We start from the raw sequence: 15,445 nt of genomic DNA on the forward strand, positions 1-15,445 counted from the left end.
TTTTTTATATGTGATTATTTTATAAGGTGATTTTGCTTTGATATTGATTTTGTTTTTCTTTTTTGATCACTAATCCTTCATTCCAGCCTCCGTTCATCTTTTTGGAATCCCAGCACAAACGATTACTCAACAAACACACACTGCGCCGCACATTATTCTGTAATCTAATTGTTTGGAGGTGACGACCTTGACTGATGCTCTTTTTTTTTTTTTTTTAAATATGTTCATTGAATGTAGGTTTTCCTGCTGTCTACAGAATAAATGGAAATCTTTTATTTAGTGTGTGTATGATTCATTATAGAAAAAGCTGCACTACAGTTTCCCATAATTCAAACACACACAAATAATATATAAAGAGCAACACACAATGTTTAAATAAAACTTTATTTTAATATTTAGCAACATCATCCTTTGGGACTTCACATTTACTTGTGGCAATCAAACCAACACACAGCCCCTAATGCACCAGCCGTTCCATCTATTCACTCAATGTCTATGTCTTACAGTGAGAGGAGGATCTGAGTGTGTGGAGGAATATCTGCTGCTTTATCATCAACATGACACGCGTCAGCCTTAAAGGAGCATTTCAAAACTTAACATACAGCTTCCTCATTAGTACACTCTATTAGGTACACAGGTTAATGTCCACAGCTGTCTACTTCAGTCTGTTTTAATTCTTAACTGCAGCTCACTTGAATAGCAAACACACTAATGTGGCCCTAAATTCAAATATATCAGGTGCAATAATCTCTGACAAAGTCCAAACAGTCACCCCTGAAGTCAACTTCTTTCTGATGACTCAAGCTACAAATGGCTCGCCGCTCCTTTGCCAGACCGCTCGCAGATGTGAAATGACATGAATTCTCAAAAGCAACACTGGAATCCAAACCTGTATATGCTGCAGTGTGTCTTCATAAGGATGATCCCACATCAGTTTGATGTATTAGCACACACTGGCTTTTCTAGACTAGCTGCATCTTATGGCTAGTTACACACATCCTGTTTCAGTAGGCTTGTTTTTAGTGTTTCCATGGCATAATAATATGACTGTGCAGAAAGCACATGAGAAAAATAAAGTACTGGCTTCTTTAGGCCTGTTTCTGATTGTTTAAATGGGTCGGCTAACCAGGTTTTCTAAAATCCACCCAGCCCCCTGATGACCCAAACGAAATGCAGCAGGTGGAAAATAATTCTGAGACGTATCTTTTATTATCAGACCAGCTGGGGATCCATGTCCTCTTCTGTTCGTTTGCGGGGAGGCGGTTGAGGCTCGTCGTCTCCTGTGTCTTGTTTGTCCCTCTCAGCCTCCAACCAGCTCTGTGGGATGATCATCTTCTTGGGCCCGAAGGGGGGAGGACCCAGCAGGGCTTCAATGTCATCATAGTTCACCACCTCACGCTCTAACAGGGCATTAGCCAACTGGAAAGACAGACCCCAACTGGTTGTGAGTTACAGTTTAACAAGCAGTGCTGGCAAAAAGTCAAATCAAAGGGATCAACTGACCAGTGTCAGCTTGTCTCTGTTGTCCAGGAGCAGCTTCTCTGTGTGTCTGTAAGCACGGGCTATCAGCATCTTGGCCTCCTGAAAGGACAACAAATGCTGCCAAATCTGTGCTTCATGATGACAAACGACAACACTCACTGAGTTAAGAGTAATCCTATTTCAGAACACCTAATAACATTATGGCAACAGCTAAAAAAAAATCAATACTTCAAGGTGATAACCAAAACTCATTACGTCAACGTTCACAGTGTGTCAACGTGCTCTAACAGAGAACTACTCCAATTTTAGAACCCACGTGGTCCATCTGCTCCTGCAGGCCCTGGCTGAAAGGACGGCGTCCGACGGCACCCTGCTCCTCTGAGTCTGGGAACGAGACCTGGCCCACGCTGTCACACATGCCGTACTGCTTCACCATAGAGTAGGCCACACGTGTCACCTTACGCAAGTCATCTTGAGCTCCTGAGGACGTGGAGTGAGAAAAAATAATACCACACAGCACAGGAGAGTATTCATATTTGGATGTTGAGCAATTTGCATTGTAGATATTTGGCTAAAATTAGCATTCAGAGTTGAGATGGATAATAATAAATAACTTGGTAAGATTGAGGAAATGCTGAGCTAAGAGGAAATGATCTGAAAGCCATCAGCAGGATAAGCGAGAGGTGCTGACTGGAAGACGTGAGCAGGCGGTGCTTACAGTGGATATACAGTAGATGGAGCGTACCTGTTGTAACCTTGTTGAAGGTGATGGCCTCAGCAGCTCTTCCTCCCAGAGCCATACACATCCGCTCAAACAGCTGCTCTTTGGTGAACAGGTACTGGTCACGAGGAAGGATCTGGGCGAATCCCAGAGCTGCGTTTGTCCGCGGGGCGATGGACACCTGAAACACACACCACACAATCCATCAGTGATGTCAGCAAAGGTGAGCTGTGTGTATGAAATGTGTTCTGTTTAAGTCTGTCGTTTTATCAAGTCATCCTGCACTGACTTACTCAAGAAGAGAAATGAGCCTTTGACCTCAGCGGTCCTTAATCGTAATCCTGCCTCAATAATTCATTCTCATTCATTAAATACTGAGGCTGAGACTGACGGTGGGTCAACTGGCAGCCAGTGACAAATACTTGTTAAGTGACTGCTAAACATGTAACACCTAGCTTGATGTCCTGGTCAGTCTCGTTTTGACACATAGTCAAATGTGTGAAAGTCCAATGGAGCAAATACTAGATGAAGCAGAACAGCAAATAAAAGAGAGGACACCTTTTCTAAATGACGCACGGTAGAAGGTTGGTCCTGAGATCTCCTCTTAAATGATTTCTTTAGGTGTGGAGTCTGGTAACGTTTCAATCGAAATTTACACTTAATCTCTATTTTCCAATAAAATTAGAAAACTCAAGCATCATTTATGGAAAGTTCCAAAACCATACTCTACAAAACTTATCTGATTTAAACAAACTACGGCAGATGTGTAATCATACAGCCATACAGGAGCGCGTTACCTTCATGACAGCCTCAGTGTGCTCCAGTAGCCATCCCACTAAGGCGTGTCCAGACTCATGGAAGGCAACCACCCTCTGCTCCTCTTTAGACAGGATCTTACTCTTCTTTACGCTTCCTGAACACACACGTAAACACAGGTTTATCAGATTTTGCGCCATCTGAGACATATGAAATCAACGGTCTTCCCCACAAAGCAGTGTTTGCATCATTGTACCTGCTATTACTCTCTCCACTGCATACTCAAAGTTAAAGGTATCGATGGACTTGTGTCCCTCTCTGGCAGCATGCAGGGCAGCTTCGTTGCAAATGTTAGCGATGTCTGCACCTGCAGAGACAAAGCGAGCTGGCATCAGAGATTTCATAATTACCAGAATGGGGGAATTACATGTCAGCAACATCAACTCTGTTGTCCAAAGACGTTTCATATTCGTTGATCATGAGCTTATGTTTATTCATGAAGGTTTTGTTATGGCCACATTTATTCATAGATGTACATCAGGACAAAACAGTATCAGTGTATAGATACCACTGAAGCCTGGGGTGAGCTCAGCCAGACGCAGAGAGTAGAAACTAGCTGGCTGAGTCAGCTTCAAGATCTTCAGATGCTGCTCAAATATCTCCTTCCTCTCCTGAGAGACAACAACAACAAATGAAACAAACTAATTTTAAGAGACAAACTCTGTCTAAACCTCCTACACAGTCAACATGGGTTAGATGTTCTGATGTTATAAAGCTTGTTTGCTTGAGCATGTATAAAGCTGCATTCGGTAAAGTTGGCGAAACCTATTTTGGCTGCATTTTCTCTGCAATTCTTGTAAAACTAGCTTTTCATAGCTTTAGCAGTTTATCTATATTTGCTTTACAATATTCCAAAAACAGGAAATGAGGTTTCAGCTGTGAAAGCACATCACTGCACTCTTTAAAAGATTTATTTAAAACATGTGATTGACTAAAACTCAATATGCTGTTTTGAGTCCAACAGGATCCGACTGAGTATTGAACAGTAATTAGATCACTGTTTAATTAAGGTCTCCGCCAAGACTACCTGCAGTGTGGGCAGATCTATGAAGATGTGCCTGTCCAGTCGCCCTGGCCTCATGAGAGCATTGTCCAAGATGTCTGCTCTGTTAGTGGAAGCAAGTACAATCACATGATCCGTCGTTCCCATTCCTGCAAAAGAATAAGAGTTCACAGTTTGATTAGGCGGCCTCGGATGACAACGAACTGCCCTGAAATGTTTCACTCACCGTCCATCTCTACCAGCAGCTGGTTGAGGGTCTGCTCCTCTTCAGTGTTGGAGAAACCTGACATGTTGGTGGAGCGTTTCTTTCCCACGGCGTCGATCTCGTCGATGTAGACCATGCAGGGTGCTCGGCTGCGAGCCTCCTTGAACAGACTCCTGACCCTAGCAGCACCCAGACCTACACACAAACACGAATTAACTCAGTCAGCCTTCAGAAATTAATCTTCTAATAAGGCTGCCATTTTAAAGGCAAACCAATAATTTGATATCTCTGATTAATCAATAAATTACAGTAAATCTCTGCACTGTAACACAGAAGCACACATTTAATGGATCACAATATTATGACCACCAATTCAATTCAGTATGTTTTAGGTGAATGTCTGGTGATAAATTGCCAGTCCTGTGTTTACAAACCTCCAATGACCTCCACAAACTCAGAGCCAGCCATAGCCAGAAAAGGCACCTGGGCCTCAGTGGCGACAGCCTTGGCCAGCAGGGTCTTCCCACAGCCTGGAGGCCCAAGCAGCAGTGCTCCCTTGGGAACCTTGGCTCCCAGCTGGAGGTATCGTTCTGGATTCTGACAAAAGATAACACCAACACGGTACTGTATGTAAGAAACTGCAATGGGGAAATTAAAAGTTTAACTCATGTGAGGTTTGGACGGTACAAAGGACTTCAGTTCACCAAGTAGGCAAAAGGTGAACTAAACAGGGCTAAAGTACGACCACATGTTACTACGAGTCTGGTTTCTTACCTTGAGGTAGTCGACAAATTCCTTTACTTCTGTCTTAGCCTCGTGCATGCCTGCTACATCTTTGAAGCTCACACCTTTACCCGATTTGCCGTCCACAACGGTGAACTTGGCCATCTTCAGCTGATTCTGTTAAGCATGTTGTAATATGCAGTTAGCACGCTTGTTGAATTGGTGGAACACGGTAGGAACACTGAATGCACGCATGTCAATTTGCTCACGTGGGCTCACTCACAAAAGCACTGAAGCCGCCCTCTCTGCCTCCCATGCCCGCCAGTCGAAAGATATACCAGAGAAAAAGCACGACAGCGGCTGCCAAACCCACAGCGTAGAGTGCACTGTGGGCAAACAAACACTGCTGTGAGCCTTCACAGTGCTTTATCATTTAACTCTGTAGGCGCCTCATAAATGAACTTCTTCTCATTTCAAGTCTGCTCGGAAGAAGGTCGATATGTTCTTACTTTCCAAAGAATCCGATGCGTTTGTAGGACACCGGTATCCTGTCCTTGGTGTCAATGTTCAGCTCTTCTTCAGCAGCTCTCAGCTTCTCCTCAAACTTGTCAATGTTGGCAACCTGCATTCTGTACATGAGCGCCAGCCTCTGTAAAGCGAGAAACATGGCAGGAAATGAGAGGCTTGAACGTCTGCTGCAAAAGTCCATATGCTACCTATGTGTCGACATGAAATCCGGCACGACATACAGGCCGTCCAAAGATGACCGCTCCAGGATGAAGGTAGATTTCCACAATGTCGCTCTCTGGAACAACTAGCACACGTGACACCTCTCCCTTGGCCAACATCTCGTTGACAAAGTCACTCCAGGAAATGTTACCCCCGCTGGTATTAATGAAGTTCAGCAGGCTCATAATGGCTGCTATAAAGAAGAGGGACCACAGGCGATTCCGGTACAGCTGCTCCTCCTGCTCACGGCGTTTCTTCTCCTCTGAAAGGTGAGGTAGATTATTAAAGAGCATGAAAAAAGATCAGAGAAGGACCACTGAGCAGCTACGTACCAGGCAGCTGAAGCAACTCATCACTTACCTTCATCGTCCTCTGGAGTTCTTCCCTTTGGTCCACCATCACTTTTATTTTTCTCTTGTTTAGACTGAGAGGTACTGAAGAAGTTTGTTGCACCTGAAATCAAAGGATTTTCATCACATGAAGCTCTAAATAAAAGCACACGTAAAAGGAAGTGTATGATCAGACTAAGGTCATACTGAACTTTAGCTGTTCAATGTGAAATGACAATAAATAAAACTGAGCATTTACCTAACAGATTGACCAAACCCACGGGGTTCCTCAGCAGGTTGCTCCTGATCAACTCTTTGCTGAGCCCCGCCATACCAGGACCCAGCGGTCTGTGGAGAAGACTCTAAAACGGGACAGCATATTTGGTTCAATATCAGAAATATGTGATGGAGAGGGAGTAAAAACAATTGCTGCAGTCTGCTCGTGTTCTACAGTCCACTCTAGAACAACACTTTAATCCCATTTGTTAACGCAGACTGACGCACGTCCAAAGGAGTTCACCATTAATTAAGGGGGAATTATTCCCCTGAGGCAGAATCTCATTGTCTTTCTTCATAGTTTATATTCCAGCATAAACAGACTCAAAGAGAAGGTACTGGTACACAGACTTGCAGCTCTGTCACCCATGAACACAAACCAAACCCTGCACCTGTCATGTCTGCTGGATCTCTGATGGATTCAATCTTACCTCAATGAGTTTCTGTGGCTGACTTGTAAGTGTCCGGTCTGATTTTGAAAGAAGCTTTCTGGCATTATCCCATCTGGACAGCACATTTTGGACACTCCGGCTAGAAATCGGCTTGTGTGCTAACAAATGAGAGTTTCGCCTTGACAGCGTCCACCACAAAGCTCTGCCGTGTTTTCTGCAAAGGGCAGCACGATGCTGCCACAACAAAGCTGACATAATGTCTCTGAATGCTCTATATTAACTGAAAAACGGCAATGCCATACCTTCTCTGTTGAGCTAAAAGTTGTGTTATGGCACGCTTGTTCACGTCTACCTCTGTTTGGAGCTAGCTTGCTCTGTTATTCAACCGAGCAGCAGAGCAAAGATGTCACCGCGAAATCAACACCGCAGCTATCCACTCACGGACTTCCTGCGCACGGAAAAGAAGCAAAAAAACAATGCGTATTTACTTTTAAATTCGACTTTATCGTCATTGTCTAATTATCACTGTTGTCGAGAGTGAGCTTAATGTGTACTGGAGATTGAGTAGTGGGGTTTAGCACATCTCGCAGCTTGCACAACATCTTCGCGTCGAACTTTGAACTTCAACCTATCAATATTTTCTTCACGGAGCTACTAGCTGCGCATATGTTTGCGCAGAATTCATGCGCCGCAATTTCCAGTCTAACACATCGCGTCATAGTCACACACACACACACACACACACACACACACACACACACACACACACACACACACACACACACACACACACACACACACACACTGTATACACTCACTATATTTTGTTGCATATACATCCATTACATAACTACACCAAAGACTATAGTTCAATGCTATAATTACCCCGTGTGGAGAGCAGTTAAAAAACACAGAAACGAATAACATAATCTCTGTCATGATAATTGTAGTAACGCGTGTAGTGAAAAGAATATTATTTCACCTTCTCAGATGATTTCCTGTTCACTTCAGAAATTTCAGCCTATTTTTCTGAACCGTACCGCAGTCCCTGAAACGTCTTAGAAAGGTATAAAGTACTAAAACATTTGTTTTATTGTGCTTACGATATGGGAGTGCTCCAGCAGAGTGCGCTATTAGTTCACTAAGTAGTATATATAGTGGAAGTAGTATACGTACAGGAAAATTATGGAACTATGTGCAATTCAGGGCCAAATAATCACCTCAGGAAGTAACTTTAATGATGACTTCCTCCTCTCTACCTGAAGAGTCGTTAGCAACTGCAATGAAATCATGTTTATTTCTGCCCCTCACATCGTTGTCGCTGTTGCAAATAATCAAGTCAATAATGTCACGATAAGCGACGTATACAGGTCAGTTTGAGTGACATAATCAGCAAACCAATAAGAGGAGAGATGTTTTCTTTGAGCCAATGGATGCCTTTCTTTCATCCTCTCGCGTTTCATTTTGACGGTAGATGCGTTAAGTTTGTTTACCAGCGTGCTCCGCTTGCTCGCCAACTCCGTCTCCTCTAAGGCCATGTTTGAGGTCCGACACGTCCATCGCAAACAAAACACCAGCATATATTTAGGGGATATGCAACGAAAGATATCGTAAATACTGATACTCGTGATTGCAATTTAATCAGAAGTGAGTTAACAAATAATCACATTTATGCCGTTTGTGTGAATGCCTTAGTTAGCAGCTTTGTAATATTCATAAGAAATATTAAGTTCACTTATCAAAGTGCAACGTTGGTATTTTAAATAACTCGTGAAAATGTAAATACTTGAATGACGACTTTGAATGAACAACGTTTAACGTTTCTAGAAAAAGAATAAACAACATAGAGGGTTTCTACAAATGTTAAAAACGAGTGCACCTAATGCCTGTACTCCATTTCCTTTTCTTAGTCTCCAACTATATAATGGAGTGTGGTCTCTTGCGTTTGAAACTGTGAACTGCGGTCAGCCACGTTGGAGTCCCGCTTGTGTTTGTTCTGAGGCAGGAGCGGTATGCTGTGTGGATCCAAAATGGCGTCTGTTTCATCCTGCGTGGAAACGGTATCCGCCCATAGCTCCAGCGCCAATCAGGAAGCTCGTTTCATTCCCAAAGCGTTTCCGTCCCGAGCGTTCACACACTGAAGTCAAAGGCCGCTCGATAACCGCTCGAATGGGCTGGCGGAGAGGATTAAACCGAAACAAAATATGATCTTTTGATGGTTTACGTTACCCTAAGCAAGCCTGCCGTTGTACAAATGGAGTGTTAAAGGTTCGTAGTTTATGGTGAAGATGAAATAGCTACGCTGTAAACGAGTTTTCGTGGATATCTTATTGTTTTTTTCTTTGGACGTCTGTGTGTTGGTCTGCACGGTTTTAACAAGCTAGCGCTAGCCTCGATTCTAGTGAGCTGCGATGGTCGTCGCGAGTTTATGCGGATGTCTCCGGACCAGTCTATACTGAACCGACGGCAACAAATGGGATCATCCAGCATCGGCCGAAAACATCGCGGCATAGACTAAGCATTAAAGAATCTGAAAATTATTTCAATTTCTGGAAATTCAGACAGGTAAGTCGCATTTTACTGGTCCTGCATGGCTAGCGCGTTGACAACAACAAACTGACTATTGCTGCCCCCGTGGTTGACTCTGGTTGATTTGTGTTGCGACAAAGGTCAACTTGGAATATTTTCATTTACTTAGGTTTTTTAAGCATGGAAATGCTTAAATGTGCCTCGTGATTATTTATTTATGTAACTTACCTTGTTCCCACTCGAAATACACACATTTGCAGCCCGTTGCTCCACTTCTTGAACGCAGCCCTGCTGTGGATATACTTAGCTGTATTTTTAGTTTTTATCTTTTCGCCTATAAAATGTTGATAGACTAATCGGAAAGGGCGCTATTTTCATGTATTACACGTAACGTGAGCTAGCTTAAGTTGTTTTAACAAATAAAGTCCAGGTATGGTAAATCTTAGCCTGTGTGTGACGGGACTGGCAGTGACAGTGTGCTGATCTCTTATAGTCAAATTTCAATGTTTTGAGTGAGCATCCGCTGCTGCATTCATTGATACCGTGCATGCACGTATACGTATATGCATAGTAACAGATTAGCAGATCTTGTGGCTCTGCTTTGGAAGGTTTGTCTTGGAAGCAGATATGATTTAACTTCCACTTTCGATCTAAAGTAAGTTTAAGTGAAATGTTAGGCTTAAATTCGTTGAATGCTCAGGATTAGCACTAAGGAGCACTTGGAATATCCCAAAGATATGCAATTATTATTGCATATCACAGGGAAGTGCAGTAATAGCATCCACATAATGTTTTTGTTGATCTAAAGCTATACTAGTCTGCAAGTGTGCAGAAGCATGTCAGAAATTCCTGTCATGAAGCACTATGTCTTGTCGATTTGCTCGTCTGTTCCACCACAAAGGCACAACGGATGTGCTGCAAGCCTGGCTATAAGGAAAGCAGTGAATTAAATTGTCATAATTAAATCCCCTGAAGGAAATCAGTGTTTTGTAGGACTGAAAGAGCTGTGCTTTGAAATGCCCACAGGCTTTCTGGATTCATCAGGAAGTGTCTGTGTACAGTTAGTAGACTGACAGTGGGCTGTATGGATGGATAACTGTCACAATTACCTAAGTTAGTTCAGTGGAGTGACTGTGTTTTCTGTGTTTAATAACATGTAATTGAGGGGCACAACGTGAGGGGGTTTGATATGAGCTGTAGAGGAAATGGAAGATGGAGGAGAAGCTCTCCACTTTGGTGCAGTACCAATGCTGAGGAAAACACTGCAGTGCCGCTGGTGGTGTTTTCCACCAAGATACTGAGAGTGTTTTAGCTTGTTGGGGCGTTCATGTTGACTACACTGCAGAGGCAGTGATGCATATCTCTGTCTCCCTTGAGCTTGCGTAGGTCCTATTTCTCTGTGCTATGGTTAAAGCCTCAATTCGAATGGTATCATATGCCATACTCTGTTATGCATGCAGGTTATGATGTATGGGATTTAGATGTAAACTAGGTATTTTTGCATAATCCTGCACACATTTAGTCTATAATACATTACCCTATACCACCTCACTGGTGTGTTTACATCATCAAAATAACCCAGATACAAAATGAAAATCTCAGTGAAACTGAAAATTCTTTGTAACACATGCTGTGTAATCATTGTCAGTGAATCTGTCAATCAGTTTGTTAGTTGAATTTCTTTGTTCTGGTTTATGCTGTATGCCTATTTTTGACAGGTCTGTTATAATAAGGGTGTAATGGTACACAGTGGTTCGGTATGTGCGTCAGTTTTAGGGTCACGCTTTGGTACGTTGTAAATACAGCAGGCAAAACAATAAATGAATTCTACAGTAATATATCAAGTAATGCTTGCTCATATGACTGTTGAGAAATTCTGAACAACTTGTGCTCGTTTCTGCAGAGCAGTACAGCGGACTGACTGCACACGTGAAGGCACATTGTAGTAGAGCTCAAGCACTTTGACCGTACGCGTGAATCGTGTATTCTTAAGGCTGAATATGGTCGCATTTCCACAGAGATAAACGCTCCTGTAGTATTAGTTATTGCTTTGGTTTGAATTTGCAGTGAGAGACTGACTGAACGCTGCAGGGAGAAGGACTCGCCTTCCACTCTGTTTTTGTCTCATTTCACTAATCGACACATTTGGGTGATGCTGTCTTAAATGAGGTGTTTGAAGTGTTTCCCCAGACAAACCCGACCTCAGCTGAACAATGTTTGACACTAGTCGGTGTCCATTTGTATCATAACTGCCCAGGAAGCTGTAATGCTCCCGTACAGTGGAGTAACAATACTACATAAGCTTGACTAACCGTCGTAAGCTGACCAGCATGCAGCTGGTACACAGCAATTGATGCACTGCCAAAACGTTCTGGGTAAAAGTCGCGCTTTGGAGTTTCTTTTCCACGTGTGTGAGTATTTGGACATAAATAGACAATTTTGACAGTAACTGTTTGTGTCACAGGGTGTACGAAACCGAGGAAGTCGCAGTCCAAACAGAACATCCTGTACAAATCAGTTTTGGGCGAATGCACATTTTGTATCATCCCTAGTAGTCTGCGCTTGTATGCCTATATTTATTTGTTTTCTTTTAGAATCAAATTCTAGTGTTAAATTGTATTTAGCTTGTTGCAGTGGATTAAGTTGCCAATCCAAGACAGCGGTGAGGAACTGTAGTGTTGTGTGTTCCTCTAAATGAGGAGAGATTAAATGGCATGCTGAAGTTTGCAGTTAATGCAGCACATCTGTTCTATCTTAGCACCAATAATGATCAACCAGAGGCTTATTGAGATATTTTAGAGTTTGAAGTCAGAATATATCTTGTCATTAGTAAGGATCATTTCCATGCTACTTGACACTGGTGAACTGTACGTCCCACCCGTTTCCCAATAGTGATGGCTAGATTTTGTTCTTCTGAGTAGTACGAGAGAATTAATTATTATTGCCCTCTGCCTGCAACAGGAAATGGAGTTCTGCTGGGTTCAGAAAGGTCATGAGATGTGATTATAGCTCCAGGTTACACGTTTTGTGTAAAAGAAAAGCAGCCAACGTTTCTATGTTTCTGCCCTTCTGCTGCAGTGGCTCTCGTGTCTAACAACTCTTCAGACTCCATTAATGGCCATATCACCCAGATGCAGGTAATGTGCTGGCCTGTGTGCGTCATGCCACCGTTGATCAGCCTCTGGGTTACTTGCACATCAGCCCACTTTGACAGTGTTGTGAACAAAGTATTGTTGTAAATAAGCCTGATAGCTTAGTTTCTCCTCCTTGATTTTAATTTAAGGATTTTGTTGCCTATCTAATTCTTAGGTGGCCAGCCACATATTTTTTAAGATGGCTAAATGGCTGAGTTAAAGGCAAACACAGCTGAGCCTGTGCATCGCAGCAAAAACACAACAAGAGTGGACATGAGAGAACAAGATGCTCTTGATTGCTGTGTTTGGGTGGCTCAACAGGAAGAGTTGCACAGGTCAGCTAGATGATCATTTTGACCAAATCCAATGATAACCCTGTCAGAATCCCTGAATAATTCACAATGCATAAGTTATGAGATTGAGGCTGTTGATCTCAAGTGAAAGTAGAAATGCCATCAAAACATGAAAAGTGTATTTCAGGATGATATACAGGCGGATGCAGAGAGCAGAGAGCACTGCAGTATTTGCACAGTGGACATCGTGCTTCAGCATATGACTCTGCATATTAACTTTTCAGCTGCACACTTTACTATATTCTCATAGGCAGTCATTTTTCTAACCTATGCATTCTTACTAACATATATCAGTGGCTTATAATTTGCACTGGGCCATTATAGTTGAGTTACATTACATAGATTAAAATAAGGCAACCAATCTGTGATCCTTGGTGCCCCAAAGCTGATTGCTGGTAGCCACCCTAGCAATTGTTTTAAATGTACTGTTGGCCCCTGGTTTGTAGGGAATTGTATCGCCACTTCCTTTCTTTGTTTTTGATGGCAGATGTCTGTGTACGAATTGATTCTTTTACCTGAGCCTTCAACAAGATTTAAAGAGGAATAATTTATTTAGCGACACTCATTAGTTTGAAATTTTATTTTTGATATTTGTAAGGTTACCGGGTTTACATCTGGACTTGACTACAGTGGGTTGATGAGACTGGCCTCATGTCGTACTGGAACATTTAATGACTTAGAAAAGTAGACTTGTGTCACAAGTTATTTAGGCAGTTTTTTAAGCAATTTATCAAGTAAAATACCAAACTTCTGCTGCTTTCAGCTTTGTAAATGTGAGAATGCTCAGCTTTTTCATATTGCTGTAAATTGTATACCCTAAGGATGTTTGGCTGTTAAATAAAATATGCAATTTGAAGACATCAGTTTGGGCTTTAATGAAGATTTCTCTTTTCCTCATTCTTAACCATGCATATCTGCTCTTACCCAACTGTTTTGATTGATGAATCACATTTGATCATAAACTGGAGGCTTGTGGCCAGTTTTTCCATTAACATAGGTGATGCCCCCTAAACACTATATAGGAGTAGGTTTTGTGTCATGTGCAAACACTCTGGCACGTACGCCAAAAAGTGCTGTAAGAAGAATAACTTTGGCAGTTACTTGAAGTAGTCTTGAGCTAAACATGGTTTTTCCAGAGCATCAGCACTCGCATTAAAGGAAGATAAAAAAATCCAGCAATGACAAAATACTTGCAATGCTGTAAATGCTTTGTCAGCAGAGGGATGGTATCTCAAATTAAAAGAAAATGGTTTGCCAGGAAAATGGAAGCAAATGCATTACCCAAACCAAGTGCTCCATGATGACAACTGGAGGAGGGCTGGAGGAGGTGGCGTTCTCGCAAGTAGACCTAAGAATTTAAGAAATAATTGGAGAGGTGGTACTGACAGGTGTCCAGTCAGACGCTCCACTTGACAGCGATGCCACTTCATGTGCATCAGTTTCTGAAACCCTGACACAGACAGTGATCCATTGCTTTGGGCTATCTGAAGAGGCTCAGCAGCCAGTCATCCTTCTCATCAGATGAATCTGCATGATCTCTGAAAACACATCCTCTATGCAAGGAGCTGTAAGAGCAGTATGTAAACCATTCAGAAGCTGAAAGCATGCAACATCATTCAATGATCATCTTAATTGGGATCAGTGGACCAATAGTATTTCTTTAGCTCACAAATTGAAAAATCCAGTCATTATAAATGCTGTCAAACATATAATAATCTAAATTGATTATGTGATATTCATCCTTTTTTAATGTTCCTCAAATTTAAAACGTGTTTCCTTGCGTTGGTCAAACAATTAATGGACTGTGAAAAAGATTTATTTATTTTTTTTCTTGGTTAGAGTACTCTCAAACACATAAGTTTACCCCAGAAAAGAGCAAAAAATAGGAAACTTTAATGACTGGTCTTGTTATGGTTTCTAAATTTGAGATGTGCAGTGAAATAGTACTTTGTTGTTTTGTTTATCTGTGATATAATAAGATGCACTACAATAATAATACGCGTAGGTGGCTGACATAGCACACAGTACATTGTGCGATTTCTTTCTTGAACATTGCTGAGAAACCTTCTTGACGTCCAAATGGAAGAATAAAACAGTTAGTTGTGCTAGTTGTAAGATGGGGAAAAAAGCCTTTAGCTGCAACTCCAGCACCCACTCAGCCTGCCTTCTGTCCATGTAGGCTCTCCCCTCCCCCTCTTGTGCTGAGAGTGTGGTCCATTTAGGTAAACAAGCATGGCTACTCCTGTTTCTTGCCTGTCTCTGTCTGTCTCTGCCTTTCTTTTTCTCTCTGTCTTGGTTTCTCTCTCACTCCCCACTCCTCCATACTGTTCGAGTTGTGTAAATCTTTTATAGCTGCTGTTCCACCAGCACAATCTCTGCGGATACTCAAATGGCATCTGAAGCCCTTTGAAATTCAGCCTAGTCCTTTGCCCCCTCCTCTATCCTTGAAGCGAAATGGAACAAAATGGCGGGCCCCAATCCTGCTGTTTCCCTCAGGGACTGTAGAGCCTCATTTTAGGGTTTAGGAGGTCCTGATGGTTGATGGCGTCTTTAACTCGTGTTAGGCTGTGCTTACTTCCTCGCCTTCCGCTGCAGCGCTCTCGATAATATTTTCTCTTCCCCAAGTCTCTTGCACATCAAAGGGAAAGTTTCTCTATTCTGGCATACTGCTGCTTCTCCAGAAATGTGCTTTTTACAGACTTGTCTTTTGATCTTTCTGATCGAAGCTTGGAAAGGAATATTTTGTGCTCTTG

At 42.3% G+C, this 15,445-nt stretch overlaps 2 protein-coding genes across 3 annotated transcripts in view; one reads left to right on the forward strand and one right to left on the reverse strand.

The window, feature by feature from the left end:
* Window positions 1-369: 369 nt before the first annotated feature.
* Window positions 370-7,298, reverse strand: spg7 (SPG7 matrix AAA peptidase subunit, paraplegin). The gene is made up of 17 exons (XM_070963386.1): window positions 6,716-7,298; window positions 6,268-6,370; window positions 6,040-6,132; window positions 5,700-5,941; window positions 5,460-5,599; window positions 5,234-5,336; window positions 5,002-5,127; window positions 4,662-4,824; window positions 4,249-4,422; window positions 4,047-4,171; window positions 3,528-3,630; window positions 3,216-3,326; window positions 3,001-3,116; window positions 2,228-2,384; window positions 1,799-1,962; window positions 1,504-1,581; window positions 370-1,419 (listed from the first exon to the last, which is right to left on the reverse strand). Exons 1-17 carry the CDS (start codon window positions 6,929-6,931, stop codon window positions 1,213-1,215), a joined length of 2,421 nt encoding a protein of 806 aa, XP_070819487.1. The 5' UTR covers window positions 6,932-7,298; the 3' UTR covers window positions 370-1,212.
* A 1,480-nt stretch (window positions 7,299-8,778) lies between these two features.
* The window catches only part of ankrd11 (ankyrin repeat domain 11), a 100,203-nt gene continuing 93,536 nt past the window's right edge, over window positions 8,779-15,445 (forward strand). For both annotated transcript variants that reach the window (XM_070963395.1, XM_070963403.1), the window contains exon 1: window positions 8,779-9,241. The gene's annotated coding sequence lies outside the window, so the exon portion shown is untranslated. The remainder of the gene's footprint in view (window positions 9,242-15,445) is intronic.

This window comes from Chaetodon trifascialis, chromosome 1 (assembly GCF_039877785.1).
Source record: "Chaetodon trifascialis isolate fChaTrf1 chromosome 1, fChaTrf1.hap1, whole genome shotgun sequence".
NCBI classification, from domain to species: Eukaryota; Metazoa; Chordata; class Actinopteri; order Chaetodontiformes; family Chaetodontidae; genus Chaetodon; species Chaetodon trifascialis.